Raw genomic sequence first — 19309 nt, 5'->3', positions numbered from 1 at the left:
TCTAATATTTTTTTTAATTAACCACACTGACAACCATTTCTCTAATAGGCTGATTTCATATTTGTATTCATTTATTTTTCTTCTCAAATCAAAATCATTTTCTTGAAGCTCAGCTGAGATGAAATTTCTTCTCAGGTAAATTTTCTGTATTCTCATTAACAGGTTTATCCTATTTCAGGCATTCCTAGTACTCTGTAATTATAAGTTTTATTGTACTTTTGATTCTATATCATAATTGGCCTTTTTCATGACGTTCTCTCCAAATGGATTGCTTGTTATTGATAGCATATATTATTTCTTTGCAGGATTGTATAAATAATATTTGGTTAATTGTTTATAGAGAGCATGCAATTATTACTTGAAATAATGAATGAATGAAGCAATTATAATGACATCCCATTAGTACTCACAAGACAAGTTATTTTATAATTTTGAGTTAAAACAAGACATTGGTCAATGTTTTGGTAATCAGTTCAAGGAGATTTTGTTGTTATTGTCTCCTCTTAATATATGACTTTTTATGCTTTCATTGTACAACTCTTTTAAAAACAAAGGACTTTATTAAATTTTACCTATAGTATTTCTCTTCATATCTAAACATTTCTGAGGTCTTTAAAAATTACATTAGACTCACTTTTCTAATGTAATAACTATCTCCTCTACATCTTTGATGTCATCTTCAAATTCAATAAGAAGTTTTTCTAAGCCATCATTTTGATGGTAATGCCATTATAGTGTAAGAAAGAATAAACAGATCAGATCCAAGGTCTGAATGACCCTGCCAAAAACTGTTCAAATCTTCTCATTTTTGAAAATACATTAATCATTGATCAATCTTTCGATCAAGAAGGCTTCACCTGTTTCTAGGTCTATTTGTCATATCTGAAGTCCTGAAAATACCCAAAATTCAACAGTCATATCCTTTCCATATTCTGTATCTATTGAAACAACATGTACAATAATATCAGTTATGAGGAATCTGCCACACAATTTGCATTCCAAAAAGGCAGCATATTTAAATTTGAGATCATGCATAGTTTGTACTCTGAATTGTGCCCTTCTAATTTACAAATACAGTTAAAATATATCTATGACTAAAAATTTTCCAAATCTTTATTTTCATGGCTTCTGCCTTAGAAGACCACTTCTTTGATTCACATGCTATGAAATCCATTTCAAAAGCAACTGTGTTCTCATCTATGAACCATATTTTAACAGAATATCTGGTTGTAATGGTTGCATATAAAATATATAACTCTTATATCTCTGTGTAATAATGATTAAATATAAGTACAGTTTGTGCTGCTTTAAATTTTATTTTTAATACCAAATTTCTCATTTTCTTTTCTTTTCTTTACCTTTCCTCTTTTTTTTTCATGTCATCTTTCTATATTTATCTTCACACATTTGCATGATTTTATAGCCTATTTATTTCACATTTTTAAGGTGAACATATTTTCATTATGAAGATTATAAACACTTTTATTATGCTATTAATATTTATTTCACTTATTTTAATTTTTACTTTTCTTAGTTTTATATCATCTTTATTATATAATTAGAAAATCATTCCAATAAATTCTTCTTTTACTGCAATAAACAAAATATAGCTATTTACTCAAACAATCAAATAATCCCACCTGACAAAGCCAAACCAAACATAACTGAAGTATAAAAAGTAAAATTCTTTCAGGGGCTGTACCATTTTATTTCAAAGAAAATATCATTTGTAACTTGGTTTACATTTCTCAGAAATTTTTTAAACTTGTATAATATTCAGGATGACATTTTGCTCTGTTCTGTCATGGTCTTGTCATGCATATAATATTAAAATAATGCCACATTTGTAGATCTGGGTCAGAAAAGGGCTGCTGGTGGTGGTTCTAGCCTAATGTGGGGCTTTTCATACTTATTATTTTCCATATATTTGTAACATATAACCAAACTATACACACTCAGTCATTGTTGGTTTCTTTCATATGCATGAAATTGGTCAAACCAATATGGAAGCTAAATTTTAGGATAACAGTTAAAATTTAACATGTTGTATCCAGATGTACTTGTTTTGATAATTGTTTTGTCATTAATTTTGAGACCACAAACAATTATTCAGTTTCTCTGTGCCAGAGTTTCCATATGACTGACACTAGGAATATAATCTTAGAGTTGCTTGAAGTCTATACTAATTAAAACATGAAACTTGGAAGAGTAGCTAAAATACCATAAACATTCAGAAAATACCAACAGAGATTTTATGGAGGAGCTTATGAAAAGAAACGACTCATCACTAATTTCTAAGTGCTCATAATCCAATTATAAATATTATTTTTCATTTCATAAAAGAAATTTTTGTTTAACGTATTCTTTGAAAATCAAATATGGGAGGGACATGTATAGTAAAAAATACTGGAAGAAAATACTTTGGCAATGTCAGTAAATAAATGTTGGATTTTTACCCCTGCACTGTTAGAAAGTGACTATTTATTCATTGTAAATACTTTCCACAGAGATTCAAACTATACGAGCTATTTAGATGAAAAAGTTGAATTTTCCTGCAATGTAGAACATACCTTATATCCAAAAAGCTTGAGCATAGGATTTTCAAAAGTCACTTTTTTCTAACCTCATTATTGCCAGAGTAGAGGTTAGGGCAGGGTAATAGCTGGGAATAGTTTCATTAAATTATCCATTTATAAATATATTAAATAAAAGGAGGAAATTAAAGAAAGCAATATTGAATTCAGATGCTCATGGTGTAAATTTTGTGAAATCTATGTTTTTAATATCAGTTGCTTTAAAATCCAGCCTAATGACCAGGTACAGATAGTTTGTAGATTGTCTGTCTTTCTTTAGGATAATCTGTAATGTCCATAGGACTGAAAAATGTAAGAGTTGTATACGTCTGTAAACCGTGATACAAGAAGCTTCTCTGTTGATGGTATGAATATGTAACAACAAATCCTATTAATATGTATAACTAAAATACAATGAAATATGTGGGGGGAAAAAGAAACTTCTCTGGACAGTGTTGATGTTTTTAGATCAAATATATGTTCTCTTATTTGCTGAGATAACATACAGTTAAAAATGTAGCATTGCATTCTAGAATTAAGAGCTCTTTGATTTACATGTATTAAGTAGTTTAAACAAAATATTACCTATTATGACCAAAATTGGGTATTCTTTGCTTGATTTCTTTATATTGTTAGATATTGAAAGTTAAGTAGGACACTGCTGGTGGGACTAAAATTGGTGCAACCACTCTGGAAAGCATTATGGAGATTCCTTGACAAATTTGTGATGGAAATGCTATTTGATCCAGTTATTTCACTCCTGAAAGGACTTAAAATCAGCATACTATAGTGATGCAGCCGCATCAATGTTTATAGCAGCTCAATTCACAATACCTAAGCTATGGAACCAACGTTGGTGCTCTTTAACAGATGAATGGATAAAGAAAATGTGATATATATATATATATATATATATATATATATATATATATATATATATATATGATTCAGCCATAAAGAAGAATGACTTTATGACATTCACCAGTAACTGGATGGATCTAAAGATTATCATGCTAAGTGAAATAAGCCAATTCCCCACAACCAAAGACTGAATGTTCTCTCTGATATATGAATGCTAACACACATTAAGAGGGAGAGTGAAAATAGAAGTTCATTGGACTATACAAAGAGGAATGAAAAGAAGAGATGGTGGATAGGAATAGGAGAGACAGTAGAATGAATCCATAACTTTCCTATGTTTATATATGACCAAATGACCAGTGAAACTCCATATCTTGTACAACTGCAAGAATGGGAAGTTGTGTTCTATGTGTGTATAATATGTCAAGGTACACTCTACTGTCATGTATATCTAAAAATAAAAAAGAATTGGACTAAAACAACAAAAAAAAAAGGTAATGTATAACCATCAAGGTGAATGCATTTTTTTCCGACGGTATAAACTCTTCAGTTCCCCAGTTTAGGTTAATGTAATCATCACAAGGAAAGATTTTCTTTATAAAATTTTTTAAATGTAGTTGCCAATGATGTAAAGGATACCAAAATTATTTAAAAACTGTTAATGGACTGGGAGTATAGCTCAGTGATAGATAATATGTCTCACATGTATCAGGCTCTGAGTCCAATCCCTAGCACAGCAAATAAATAAGGCAATGAATAAATAATAATAAACAAAATTGGTAAAGTGGAAAGCAGAGGAAACACCACCTACCTGCCATCTCTCTTATCATGGTTTGTAGTGAGACTTAAAGTTAATCCTAACTTTTTTCTAGAGGGTAAACTATAGGTTCATTATGAAATGGATCATAGCATGGATACATAAGTCCATCTCAAAGGCAAAGATGGCATCAGGCTATGGAATCAGCTCATGGGAGTAGATGACACCATGAGAGATGCACGGCAGTTACTCACCTCTGTAGCCCCAACTGTGAGAGAAGATCTGCTTCTCTCTCTGAACAGAAAAGTTCCCCTGCAGCCAAAACATGTGACAATGCAAAGCCTGGTCTCACACTGGCTTGGGTTTCAGTGCCTAGGCACTGTAGAAATTACTCCCCTCAAATGCCCAAAGTTGTACATAATTATTTGGAATCTTGAGAGTTTTTCCATTTATTCTCTCATGACACATATTAAGGTCTGGCTTTCCCTGATAAGACCAAGAAAACATTATTGCCATTGCTTACCATTTCAATGTTTATTCTTAATTTTTTATTTCCTAAGGCATTTGGATTGGTCTGACATTTTATTTTATTTTGGTACCAGGGATTAAACTCAGGGCACTCAACCACTGAGCCACATTCCCAGCCCTATTTTGTATTTTATTTGGAGACAGTGTCTCACTGTGTTGCTTAGCTCTTTGCTCTTACCGAGGCTGGCTTTGAATTCAAGATCCTTCTGCCTCAGCCTCTTGAACCACTGGGATTACATTCACGTGCCAAGCGCCCACACTCTTTTTCATTTTCCATTTTGATACAGCATCTCACTAAGTTGCTCACTAAATTACTGAGGCTGGCTTTGAAATTCAATCCTCCTGGCTCAGCCTCTCCAATAGCTGGAATTACAGGTTTTTTTTACCAGTCTAGGATTTAAAGAAAGTACTATTCTGAACCAACATATGAAAAGGACTTAAAATATGTTGATCTTTTCACTCATTTATTAAAATTTAGCACTGTTTCACTATCATACAAAAATTGAAAGGAAAAAAATCCAAATATATATAAAACAGACACAGTGTTCTTTAAAACATAGAGTGCTTCATCCTATAAGGAGTGAATATTCACTGAGACTATCCTGTCTCCAATGTAGAGCTTTAAATAAATATGAAATTATAACAAATAACTCCATCTCCATGTACTGGTCTAACTCTTCATCTCTAATTCACATCCTAACAACATAACTACAATTTTTAATACTTTCCTTGCAGAATTTGTTCTTGTTGGGATTACCAATGATGCCATAATAGAAAATAGAATTCATTATCTTCAGTTTTCATCTTACTTGACAGAAAGCATAGTGTTTGATTTCCATGTGAATTTGCTTTTCCAGCATTCATTTGGTGTCTTTTTTAGGTTTAATTCCCAGCTCTTTTTACTTTCTTTTTGTCCTTCATTCATTCTGAAAATTCATTTTGTACCTTTCATTTTTTAAATTAGTAAACTTCATTTCAGTGCAGTTATAAGTTTACATAAAAATTGAGAATAAATTACAGAGTACCCCGTTGACATCTTGCTTCTCTCAGTTTGCCTTTCTATTAACATCTTGCATTAGTGTGTACATGTGTTTAAATTCATAGGACATTGTTGATTCACTATTATTAAATTTAAAAAAACCATAGTTATCTTCAGTGTTGTTATTTATGTTATATGGTCTATATATTTTTAATAAGTGTATAATGACATGTATCTACAATAGCAGAATTATCCAGAATATTTTCACTGACTTAAAATTCCCCTGTGCCCTTCACTCACTCTGGCAATGACTCATCTTCTACCATCTTCATAGTTTTGCTTCTTCCACGACATCAGATACTTGGGAATACAATATGCGGCCTCTTCAGATTGGCTTCTTTCACTTACTAATAACCATTTAAATTTTATCCATGAACTCTTCATGATCTGCTAGCTCATTTATTTATCTCTCTGAATAATATCACATTGTGTGAATACGACAATTTTATCTATTCCCTTACTGGTAAAGCATCTTAATTGCCTCCAAGTTTTCATTCTTGTGACTAAAGCTGGCTTTTTCCTCCCTTTTGTTCGCTTTTTTTCCACAGTGGTTTTGATGTTCCTCAGGATTTCAGATTTGGGTCACCTCTTTTTGATAATAAGCTTTCTCTTGATGTCATACATGCAGACACGTTAATTATTTTAAAATCTATATATTGTTCACCGTTTTTTCAAGTTTTATATTCCCAGTATATTGACACTTAATAATCCTATAAGTTTGACAAAATTACGTCTTCCCACCCTGGCAAGCAAGAACTCTTTTTTTTTTTTTTTAGTTGAACTGATCCCTCAGTCTGGATTCTCAGGTCTATTAGACACTACTTCTTCCTAGTCAGAGAGCTAAAGCTAGATCCTTTAACATTTTCCCCCTTTCCTATCATATCACCTAATTACTTAATTATTTTTGCAATATATTTCTTTCCACCCCTCACAGATCAAACATAAAGTTTTGCTTCTTAGATCTGTTAACCCCAAATCAGTATGTTGCCATGTTTATTTTCTTAAAATGTAAAACTATCCATGGTAGAGCACCAATTGCAATATTGTGGTAATACCTAATTGGAAATATTTTTTAACTCATAGAGTCCTTTATTATCTGACTCTAACTTCTCTTTTGAAGACTTAATTCCTTCAACAGACCTTATTCATAAATAAACCATTTTAAAAAAATAAATCTCTCTAGTAGAACTAATTCTTCCTGATTATAATTTTGTAATTGTAAAATTTTCTTTCCCAGCCTGACTGGTTTTCTCATTTTGTGTGTTACTAAAATCTTATTGCTTCCTTATGACTCACTTTGAAGGTTATTCCTTTTTTTGAGATTCCCCTAATTTCTTCTGAATAAATATGTTATTTTGCTTCTCTATTATAGCATAGGGTTTTTGAAATATATTTCTTTTACCCGTGTCGTACATTACTAAAAATGTTTTACATGAATATTTTACCACCGTAGAGCATTTACCACAGCAGTTGAAATCAAAAAGACATTTGTGGTGTATGGATTTTAAGTATATAATAATTCAGTAAATGAATATTGACTGAATAAGTGACTGAAACCACCTACTCAAATTTTTAAATTCTAAAATTAGAGCTTGTTGGGGGCCATTTGGTTATGAGATACATTTGAATATACTGTACATAGTACATAGTAATTGAGTTCCCAATTCAGATAAGATAATAAAATAGAAGTCTTGATTTCATTAACTACCTTTTTCATCATTGAACTCCCAGTGTTTATAAAATTATTATATTCATTTACTAAGTCATTGATTTATTCCTTTACAAAGAAATTATTTATTGAGCATGGACTGTGTACCAGGCATAATGTCTCTGTGCTGGGATATGGCTGTGGGATGGGGCAGATATAGAAATGATTAGCATTTTCAACATGTTCAACATAGAAATGATTAGCATGTTCTTAACTGATACAGAGAAAGAGACAGCAGGTAAACAAAGTTAAGCAATAGATGTGTGGAGGTTAGTATTTCACAGATGAAATAAGGGATAAAAGTCAATGCAAACGTCCTGAGTTAGAAAGGCACTAGAAAAATTTTAAAGAAATTTCTGCAGGTCACTATGGCTGGTATAAAGGCAATCTAGGAGGAGAAAGGTAAGAATGAGTGTAGAGATAATGTGGGACAGTTACTCAAGTCTTTAAATTCCCCAAAACCCATCTGTCATCCTCTAATTGATGTCCAATTTGGGATACATCATGACTTATTTCAAGACTGTTATTGGTTTCTTTACCATACTAAGCAGAAAAATGTTTGGTATTTTAATTAGTCTTTGCACACATGACCCTCTATTAATCTCATTAGACTTAGCTGTGACATCTGTTATTTTTACTCAGTCTTCCAAGTCACATGGGCCAACTTTCCATTTTTCAAATGTCATAACTTATTCCATCTGACAATATTTCCTGAAGGTGCAGTTTCAGTCTAGAAGTTTTCCCTGTCCTATAGGATTCCTTGTTTTCCTGGCCATTACCTAGTGATCTTTCAGAAGTCACCATTAATATTACTTCCCTAGACAGGCCTTCCCTGAACACTCAAATAATGGCCATCGTAACACTCAGTGAATATCTGATTATAGGTTAGATGCTGGCTTCTGTTACTAGTTTACAAACTTCATGAAAGCAGGAAGAGTACTCAACAAAATAGATTACTTCAGTATGTGGGAAAATAGAGGAAAAAGAAGAATGACCAACAGTGTTTTTAGTGAATAGATCCCTGGATGAATGCATGATGTGTTTTTGTTAAGACAATAACAAACAAAAGAAAAATAAAATAGAAACTTCATATGTGCTTTTGTATACTATTTTCAGAATTTTTCTGATACATTCATTCTCAAGTGCTTATTCTTGGGATAAATGGTTAGCTTTTTTTATACCCCTTGAATTTCATAAGGAAATGAGAACACACCAGTGTTCTGAAGAAGAAAGACTTTAAAGACATTGAATTTAAGGATAATACTCATTAAATACTTGGTTTACTTTCCTATAACTGTTATTAATCAACTTGTGATTTTCTGTATCAGAGCAAAAATTATTACACTCATTCACTAGTGCTCATGCAAGAAGATTGAACACAGCATATCCAACCAATTTCATTTCTCTGGTTGGGGGCGGCTCCTCTGCTCCACTCTGGAGAGCACAGAACTTTCTTGTTGCAAGGTGCAGGTGTGGGGGCTTCCCTCCTCCAACGCCCTCTCCTCTGCCCCGTCTCCCACCTCCTTTGCTGGCCAGGCCTCCCAGAGAAGGAACCTCACCCACCCTCACTAGCTCCTTTCCCCCCCAGCTGGTTTCCCAGCATGGTGGCACTTCCCAGACCATGCAGGGTACTTTGCTTCTGTGTGGGTGGTGATGAAACCCTCCTTCAGGACTGAGCAGGGGACCAGACCCGGAGGTCACTCGGTCACTCTCCAGCATCTTCTTCCCTGACATGGCCAGTGGCCGGGGCACAAGCCCTTTTAATGCTCGGTAAGCAAAAATGGCTTTTGCAGCAATGCCCACCCCTCATTCTTACAGGAGGATTTTGTGCAGCGCTCTGTAGAGGAAGAAGTCGTTCACATAGAGCTCATGTATTAAAAAACTGGGAAATAATACATAAAAGAACGTGCAGTAAAGCAAACCATGACTAATAAAAGTAACTACAAAAAATTTCTAGGACATAAAGTATATTTACCTCAGATTTGTTATTATTATCTCATAATTAAGTGGCCTACAAATGGTTGAATAATGGAAATACTCTACCAGCATGCAGGTAATTCTAACCTAGGTCAGTGAAAATCATATTGCCTCTCAAAAATTCTTTGTTGGGGCTGGGGATGTGGCTCAAGTGGTAGCGCACTCACCTGGCATGCACAGGGCACTGGGTTCGATCCTCAGCACCATATAAAAATAAAATACATATGTTGTGTCCACCTGAAACTAAAAAATAAATATTAAAAAATTCTCTCTCTCTCTCTCTCTCTCTCTCTCTCTCTCTCTCTCTCTCTCTCTCTCTCTCTTAAAAAAATTCTTTGTCAAAGCTCTAAACAATTGCTTTGGCTATTGTTGAATTTTCATAGTATACTTGCAATTTTCAGATTATCATGTTTTCACTAGTGATCCTTAAATTGAGGAGGAAAAAAAACTGTATGGAATATGGGTGTTAATTGAGCCACCTTCATTACACAGTCAAGAGTGTAGTCATGAAGTTTTGATATCCTCTGCACTCACTTCAGGCAGAGTTCATATCCACAGACCCTGTGATACTACCTATCCCTGCAATAAAACTACAGATTACATGAGCTATTCCTCACTGGGCATACAGTGTCAATAATGCAAGCTGAATAAATTCTTGACATCTGCTGTACAAATTTGTTCTTCTTAACCACACTGTCTTCTATACCTAAATGTTTGTTAGGGGATACATCTTATGTTAAGTGTTCTTACCACAATAAAGTAAAATTTAAAAGTCACAATAGATTAAATATAAGCACAGACATTATATTATTATAAACAGGAAGAAACAAATTGGAGTTACCTCATTTCTGTCATTCAATGTAACAACTTGAATTTTTTTAATATTTTCTGGAATTTATTGTGAAATAAACTTTTTATGTATCTTTCAAATTGATTTTTCTTTTTAAAATGTTCTGTTTATTATTCATGTTTCAGAGAACCTGCCCTCTACTAGTGTTCTGCTAGAGCACTCCTCATTCCAGTTCACCCTGACATGTCACACCTCCCTGCCTTTGCATAGATTCTTCCCCTGCCAGGTGTCCTTCCACTTGATGAGCTCTTTCTCCTCTGAAAACCACATTCGGAATTATTCTCACTCTCTTTGGATACCCCATAGTACTTTCTCTTTCAAATATTTTGTTTTAGTTGTAGTTGGACATAATACCTTTATTATGTCCAACTAATATCAAACCCAGCTAAGCTACAACCCCAGCCCACCCTACAGCATTTTAAAAGTATCCGCATTGTTCTGCAGTGATAATTTATTAGATTATAGACTAAGGTTTAGGTTTTACATATTTATTTTACTTTCAAGAACTCTTAAAATGATTAAGACCTTGTCTCCTCGCACTGGATTTCCTACAGCCTACTCTTATCTCTCACAGAAGAGAAACATCAGTAAATACTTGTTAAATGAATGAGTTTATTGAAAGATCTATCTATCTTCATTTCTAAGGCACTATCTATTGAAATACTGTCTTTCAAGTCGACAAAAGTTTTTCAAAAAAGAAAAACTACATTAAACATTTACCAATTTAAAAATGCACCTTAATTTAGGGAATATGAAAATGGAAAATTATTTACATATCTGAATTGATGTAATCCAATAATGTCTAGAAAAGAGACTAAATATATTAAAATAAAGCATGTGCACAAAACAAATTAATGGAAAACAAAATATTCCAAAATAAAACTGCATCTTCTGTTTTAGAACATAGTACTGCATGGAAAATGTTGCTTTTGTTCAGAAAAAGCTTTTAGTTCTAACCCAGTAGGTTTTCTCTCTAAGCAGTTTTTTGCAAAAATACAACTGCTTCCATTTCTCCCTTCTTTCTTGATAATTACTTCACTCCCAAGTAATTATCTCATCTTTTCATCAATTATTACATTTCCCACCTTTCGGTTAATGATGCCTTTGCTTGCTTGCCTATAGGTAGAATTAAGATTAAGGATAAAAGCACATTATTTAAGTGAATTGCAATCATTTATGTTATTATTAAATGGAGAGCCAAAGACTGTTAAGGTGAAGTTGGAATTTCTGGATTACTACCATCCTGTGGAAGTTATTAATCAGCTACATCACAATGGCCTGATGGACCATAAGAACTCAGAAGCCTTCAATTATGTCACAAGGTCTACACTGCTGCAACAACTAACACTCTATGTCTCTAGAGGGTGAAGGAGGAAAGTATGTACCTAGTCTGGTGTTTGAAAATTTATGTCTAATCTGCAGAGGAAAAAAGTAATTTAAGATCTACTGTTTTTAGAGTATTAGCTTCATACCATAGCCATGTAAATTAGGAAAAAAGTAAAATTACATTTAATGATAACAAACTAGAAATTGAAATAATTTTATATTTATTTTAAATGCTAAATGTTCACACATACTTAATTTCATTTTGATGAAATTCTAATTCTCCAATTTTTAGATCTTGAAAATATGTTCAAAGTATACTATAAGGAATCACAAAATCATTATCTTTAACAGTAAGATGTTCATTTAGACACAATATAGAATAATATAGCTCATATTAATTATCCTCCAATTCTAGGCACAAAATCAATATGCTATTTTCACTGTGTGGCTAATAAGGGCAATAATTAGTCAACAGTGAATCAGTTACCTATAAGAATGTCACCAGTCTTATTTCAGTACACAAACTATTATATTTATGCTATAGTACAATAAATTATTTTGTTAGTTTGTAATTCTTTCAAGGATGAGTATATTAGTGGAGATCATTTTATACCTATAAGAACAAGATTAGATACATAGGTCTCTATAGCAATTTAAAAACAAAACCCAAAACAGTGAATCACTATTTTTAAGAAAATGTGCTCCAAGATACACAGTTCCTTATTGTGTGTGTCTATTTTCTGTGGGTCTTGCTTCATGACCATTTTGTGCAGCTTGTGTGTGTCTAGTTAGAGATTTTTAAGGTTGCTAAATGTTGAATGGAATTTCAGTGGCTGCTTGGCTGCAGAAGAACATAGATAAAGGGTGTGATTATTTAACAGCTAAAAGAACACAAAGATTATTTAAGCATAAATCAGCACAAAAAAATCAAAAATGAAATTGATGATGTTCAATATTCAATATAACTATACAAGCAAAGACCATTTACTACAGACTCATATGATTAATATGAAAATAACCTTGTTACACAGGACACTTTTTCAATAGAAATACCTATCATGAGATTCCAAACTTAACATCATTTGACAAATTAAAACAAGGGAAAAAAAAACTGTTATTGCTTTGTTCTCAATATTGTGGTTCTATCACAAAGATTATTATTTTAAACTTTTTCTGGTTTGCTTAAGTATTAATGTAAAGCATAAGCTTATTAATTGAAGAAAAATTCACTATAGAATAACAATTTCTTGACATAAATTTGCATAAAACAATGCAGAATGATATTAGGATCACATGGTCATGCAAAAGTGCCTTTTTTTTTTTGGCAGAGAGGGAGGGGGGCGTCCAATGGACTTAACTCAGGGGCACTCAACCAGTGAACCCCATCCACAGCCCTATTTTGTATTTTACTAGACACAGGGTCTTACTGAGTTGCTTAGCACCTCTCTAAATTGCTGGCTTTGAATTCGAGACCCTCCTGCCTCCACCTCCAGAGCCACTGGGATTACAGGAGGGCGCCTCCATGCCTGGCCGAAAGTTCCTTTCTTAATTTTCAGGATTTTTTCTCCTTTTAAAAAATAATTTATCTGATGTATTCTGCTGTTTAAGGCAATATGTCAATCAATGGAAGGGTAACTGATGTGAAACAGCAATCTGTATACGGGGTAAAGTTGGGAGTTCATAACCCACTTGAATCAAACTGTGAAAGATGATGTATTAAGAACTGTGTAATGTTTTGAACGACCAACAATAAAAAAAAATAAAATTACTTAAAAACAGTAAAAAAAATAATAATTTATCAAAACTACACTGAGTTTTATCTCGCTCCAGTTTGAATGCCAACCATCAAGAGTACAAATAGTAAGAAATGCTGACAAGGATGCAGGAAAAAGGGAACAGGGACCCTCAGTGGAATCCTAAATTGATCAACCACTATGGAAATCAATATGAAGGTTCTTCAATAGTGTAGTCATATTACCACCATATGCCCCAAATACACCACTCCACAGTATTTATCCAGAAGAACTCTTAGTTAGCACATACAGAGCAAACATAATCATGTTTATAAACATGCAGAACATGCACAATTCATGTTTATAGTAAAACAATTAACTATAGCCAAGTCATACAAGCAGCCTAGGTGTCTGTCACCAGATGAAAAGACAAAAGAAAATGTGATACATATAGACACAACAGAGTTTTACTGAGCCCTGGAAAACAAAACAAAATTATGTCATTAGTAGGAAAATGAATCTAGAGAATATGGTGTAACGTGAAATAAGCCAGACTCAGAGAGTGAGAGTCATCTGAATCCATTATATGTGGAAGGTAGAGAGAAAAGGGAGGAGGGGGGAATGCAACATCTCATAAAGACAGAAGAGAACAGTAGTGTAAAGGATGGGATCAAGGGGCGGGAGGATGGGAGAGAAAGCGCAAGTACTGGGGGATGAAATTAACCAAATTGTGTTATGTGCAGGTATAAATATCGCAATGAAGAGGAGGAAGGGTCCGCAGAGGCGGCAGCGCTCCTGGGGAGCGGGGTCTACCTGTGAGCAGAAGTCCGTGCCCTGGACGCCCAGCTTGATGCACGTGGGACGCTGGAGCTTGGTCTCGCTGCTGCAGCCGTCCATCTCGCACACCCGCGGGTCCACCGCCGCTGTGCTGCCCGCCTGCCCGCCTGCTGCCGGCGGAGGAGCGGTTCACCGGGGAAGAGGTGGGAGGGAAGCGGGACCGACAGCGCGAAGGGGAGGAGGTGGCAAGGGAGTCTAACAAGGAGTCCCGCCCCCTGCGGGTCCAGAAGCGAAAGTGGGGAAAGCGGAATCCCGGAGGCGACCACAGGGGTGCGCCCCGCCCTAGTCCAAGAGCGCAGCTGGCGCCCCGCCTACGCCTTCCCCCGCCTTAGGGACTGAGCACACGTGGGGGCAGCGGGGGAGTCCAGCCTCGCTTTGCACTGGTTGAACGGAGTTCACTGTCTGCACTCAGCTCTCTGGAGCTCTGGGCGGTGGAGGCCAGTGAGAGTCAGTGAGGAGAAGGGAGTATGCCATGCCAACTTTGTGCCTTGGAAGACACATGCCCTGAAGTCCTTACTGACCAAGGCTCTAGAGCTCTGCAGGTTCCCAGGTCCTGCAAGTCAGGAAGATGAAAAGGGCGCTCCACTCTTCTGCTTTGGTTCCACTGGCCGCTTGGTGCAAAGTAATTTCTTTTTCTATTTCTCATTTATAATGTTTCCTCTGAGGCCTAAGGACCACCGCTTGTCACAGAAAGGAGAATCAGAGCTGTCATGGGGAAGACAGCTGGGGTTTGCATCTGTGTTCTCTCTCTCTCTCTCTCTCTCTCTCTCTCTCTCTCTCTCTCTCTCTCTCTCTCTGTCTCACTCACTCAACTTTTGCACACACCACCACCACTGCTGGTTTATCTCTAGCAAGACAAAACATACCTTATACATATTTACATATATGTAGCCAGGGATATAGTAAGTTCTAAATAAATAATAAAAGAATGAAAGGTAAATGAAGTATTAAGAGAGTTCTTTTTTTCAAATGACAAGAATTTTTGGCTAGCAGCTTAGCAGTGGAAGAGAAATTAACCAAATCAGGGTAAACTGAGTATTTATACAAAAAAGACAAAATTGAAGTGCCAATCATATAGTCAGAAAACTTTCTACTGAAAAGTTTGCAATTTTATTAAATAGATATTAAATGGACATGTAAGTCATGTCCAAACTATTTTATCTCAGTGTAGTGTCAAGATTACAAAATTCACTTCTTTTATACGGGAGAAAAACAGTGTTTTTATATGTCATGTCAAACATGATGAGACTTCCCTGAAGGTACTCAACGATATATACTTATCTTAGAAAAACAAAGAACACAAAATCAGATATTTTTATGTTTCATGGATTATCTTTTTTACTTTTTAGAAAAATAAGGAACATTACATGATTACACAGGCCTCTCCCTAACCTCTTAAAGACTGAGTTGGGATGGGTGTCATAGGCATCACTTTCCTGGTCTTTTGCAAAGCCCACAAGATGGTACCCCTATTTTGCATGAATTAGGCACAAATAAAACTTGCCTTCTTGGGTTTTCTATCTATGTCCTTGATCTTCTTTGCCAAAATGTGGGTATGTAGAAATACTTGTGTATGATGCAATCTATGACAGTTTCATCATCTGTATAGTTTGTATTCAATTAGAGACCTTTCCTATGGAAATGTTACTAATTTTTATTAAAAGATTGCTATTGTTCATGTAAAACATGAAAAAAAAATCAGTGAATCTGATAGTGTGAACTTGGGGGACTAGATACTCAGAGCTATGACCAAGCAGAGGGATTCATGCAAAGAAGTATGTGCTTTCCTCTCCTGGGCTCAGTTCTGTTTCACACTCTCTTGCACTCCAGATGATCAGTGATGTCTCTCCAGCAAATGCCTGATGAGATCATGGGCATGCCAATCTTGGCATCAGGCCTACAGCACCTTGCTCCACATCCTGCCCCAGCTCACAAGCACTGTTGTGCAGTATTAGTGGGAATTGTTTTGTGTTGTTGGAAGGCTTCTTGGATACTCAGCAAGCATCAGCCTTTTAATTTTGGAGGCTTATTGTCATTCAGATGTGTAACTCTGCAGGTGTACAGAGTATCAGATTTTACTGTCAGTGGGTTGTACTTGACATGTCTTAAATTGTATGTTTTTTGGAGAAGTTTATATACTTTCTTGAAGACAGGATAGCCTTTTCTTTAATATCCATTTAAAATCTATTCATTTCATTTAGTGGGAGTGTTAACTTGTCACCAAACAGGACTCAACTTAAAAGAAAATTTAAAACTCTTTGGCTTATATGTGCAGGCTGGATGTGGTGGTACATGTCTGTAATCCCAGCAGTGCAAGAGGCTGAAGCAGGAGGATGGGGAGTTCCAGCCAGCCTCAGCAAGGGCAAGGTGCTATGCAACTCAGTGAGACCCTGTCTCTAAATAAAATACAAAATAGGGCTGAAGATGTGGCTTAGTGGTCAAATGCCCCTGAATTCAATCCCAGATACACCTCCCCAACCCCCACCAAATTGCTTCTAAACCCTGATGCCCCTTGACTATGGGATGAGAAAGTCCTGCTCCTGAACAATGCAGACAGTGTGCAGGCCAAAGTACAAATGCTGGACAACTTCCTGGACATTGGGATGGCCTGCAGTTGGCTTAGGGGTGGATCTGATGACAGTAGCAAGGACCCCATTGATGTCAACTACAAGAAGCTCAAAAGTGACATTAAGGTAGTTGACAAAGACTCTGAAGAAGCAGAGATCATCAGGAAGTATGTTAGGAACACACACGCACAATGCCTATGACCTGGAAGTTTGGATATCTCTAAGGTAGAGTGCAAAGGGGAGAGCCAACACTACAAACCCTTTAAGTAGCTTCACAATCGAAGGTTGCGTGCACAGGTGCAGGACCACCAACTTTGCTGGGATCCTGGTCCCCTTCTAGGCATAGCCCTGCCTGAAGCACCTGTGACAGGCTACATGTTTGGCAAAGGCATATTTTTTGCTGATATGGTCTCAAAGAGTATCTACTACTTCCACACATCTCAGGGAGACCAGATAGGCTAAATCCTGTTGGGAGAAGTTGTCCTGGGGAACATGTATGAACTGAAGCATGCTTCACATATCAACCAATTACCCAAGGGCAAGCAGAGTGTCAAAAGATTTGGGCAAAACTATCCCTGATCCTTCGGCTAGTATTACTCGGGAGAGTATAAAGGACTGGTATCTCATAAGGTGTTATCTATACCTGCCTACTATATAATGAATACATTGTCTTTGATATTGCTCAGGTAAATCTGAAGTATCTGCTGAAACTGAAATTCAACTTTAAGACCTCTCTGTGGTAAACAGAAATATGAGTTGCATATTTTGGTGACTCTCATTTGAACTAACTGTGTGCTCATGCACCAACACACCCAGCAGAAACCTCAACTAAGCTGCCAATGGATGTTACCTTTACTAAATCTCCTTGGAAAGGGTTTTTACATAAACAGGTTAAAAGCTTTTTCTCAAATTTTCAGATCCTTTTTATGTTTAATTTTGCATTGGAGGGTTTGAGGGTTCTATCTAGCCAGGCACAGTCCTGACAGATACATCTGACAGTAGAGGGAAAGTGGGGGAGAGGTTTTTGGTTTGTTTTGTTTGCTTAGACTAGTCCTGTTTAAAAAAAAAAAAAAAAAAAAAAAAAAAAAAAAAAAAAAAACAAGCCAAATTACAGCACTTGCCTTATTGGTTTCCCAAGAGATGGAAACAATGTGTTTCCACCCTTTTCTCTAAGTGTTCATCTTTAGTTTTAATTCTGGCAATGTGTGATGCATTTATTTTGAGCTAAACATAAAAACTAATTTCATACTAAAAATGCTACCATTAATAATATTTGTCAACATCATCAGTGATCACTTGCCTATTATGTTTCTCAAAACCAGAACTCTAAAAACACAAATAGTTTTTGGTGGTTACATACATTTTCTTTCTGTTTTCCTTTTTTGTATTTTTATTTAGAGACAGGGTTTTGCTTAGTTGCTGAGGTTGACTATGAACTTGTGATCCTCCTGTCTTAGCCTCCTGAGCTGCTGGGATTGCAGATGTGCACCACTGTGCCCAGCTAGAAAAAAAATCTTGTCTGGTCTTCTGGTGGTGATATGGGCAGAAGCTAATTGAGCCATGTAAGAAATGCTTGCTTGTGCATCAGTCCTATGATGAACCTGTCACCTGTTTACACCACTAAATTCACATGACCCAAGAGTGGAGGAAGCATGAATCCCAAGGGACAATCAAGGTGCTATTACCAGCAGAAGGGGAAACAGAGGCTGGAAATCACAAAATAGAGTGGCAGGTACTGCCAGCATTTAACCCAGGCTCCTAGGGAGCCCTGGACACCTCATCACACACAGTAGCCACCATAGCTTTCCAAACTTCCTGAGTTTGAAATAAGCTGAAGAAGCTGGTGGATTCCTTCTTGCCCTCTTCCTTGATTTTCTCTGGTCCAAGTATTTCTAACAATTTTAGGACACCTCTGACCTCAAGAAACTCTATCCAATTACTGTCCAGGGAGTAGAAGAGTTGAAACAAAACATTTGACAAATTCCTTGACACTAACCTCCTAAGGGAGTCTAAGTTCCTTTCCTTACATATTTTGCCTCCTATCCTGGAAACGTCCATAGGTAAAGTGACATGATACTTTGGATATTCTTCCTTCTAGCAGGAAGTGGACATCTCTTTATTTGGGGCTTTCCAGCCTCTGTTCCCCTTCTGCTGGTAATAGCACCTTGATTGTCCCTTGGGGACTCTTGCTTCCTCCATTCTTGGGTCATGTGATTTTAGTGGGGTAAACAGGTGACAGGTATGTCATCCTTCTGGCTATAGAAATTGGTCTGGGGTCAGGCATGCGACCTAAGCTGATCCAATGAGGCTCAAAAGCCAGAATGTTCTTGGGACCCATGTAAAAGATTGGTTTCTTTTCAGCATAGCTGGGTTATAAGGTGCATGTCTGGAGCTCCTGGGAACCCCAGCTCACAGAGCCTCTGAAATATAGAGGACAGATGGAGACCTTAAGGGGAAAGAGGGAGGGTGGGACCAAATACTGATGATATTGTTTGAACCCCTGGGTCTAGTCAGGTCTGAAATATGTATTTCCACCTCTGGGTGGTTCAGTTA

At 36.0% G+C, this 19309-nt stretch overlaps 1 protein-coding gene and 1 pseudogene across 1 annotated transcript in view; one reads left to right on the top strand and one right to left on the bottom strand.

Annotated features, from left to right (window-relative positions):
• The window catches only part of LOC144368656 (uncharacterized), a 260549-nt gene extending 244258 nt beyond the window's left edge, over positions 1-16291 (bottom strand). Inside the window, exons 1-2 of the mRNA XM_078027814.1 lie at positions 16285-16291; positions 14166-14516 (exon numbers count right to left, since the gene is read on the bottom strand). Coding sequence (XP_077883940.1) covers positions 14166-14516; positions 16285-16291 — 358 coding nt within the window. The remainder of the gene's footprint in view (positions 1-14165; positions 14517-16284) is intronic.
• A 340-nt stretch (positions 16292-16631) lies between these two features.
• On the top strand, positions 16632-17499 carry LOC144368655 (poly [ADP-ribose] polymerase 1 pseudogene; annotated as a pseudogene).
• The last annotated feature ends 1810 nt before the right edge of the window (positions 17500-19309 follow it).

This window comes from Ictidomys tridecemlineatus, chromosome 11, assembly GCF_052094955.1.
Source record: "Ictidomys tridecemlineatus isolate mIctTri1 chromosome 11, mIctTri1.hap1, whole genome shotgun sequence".
NCBI lineage: Eukaryota > Metazoa > Chordata > Mammalia > Rodentia > Sciuridae > Ictidomys > Ictidomys tridecemlineatus.
Note: the sequence above shows the minus strand (reverse complement) of the source record. Positions and strands in the feature narration are given on the sequence as shown.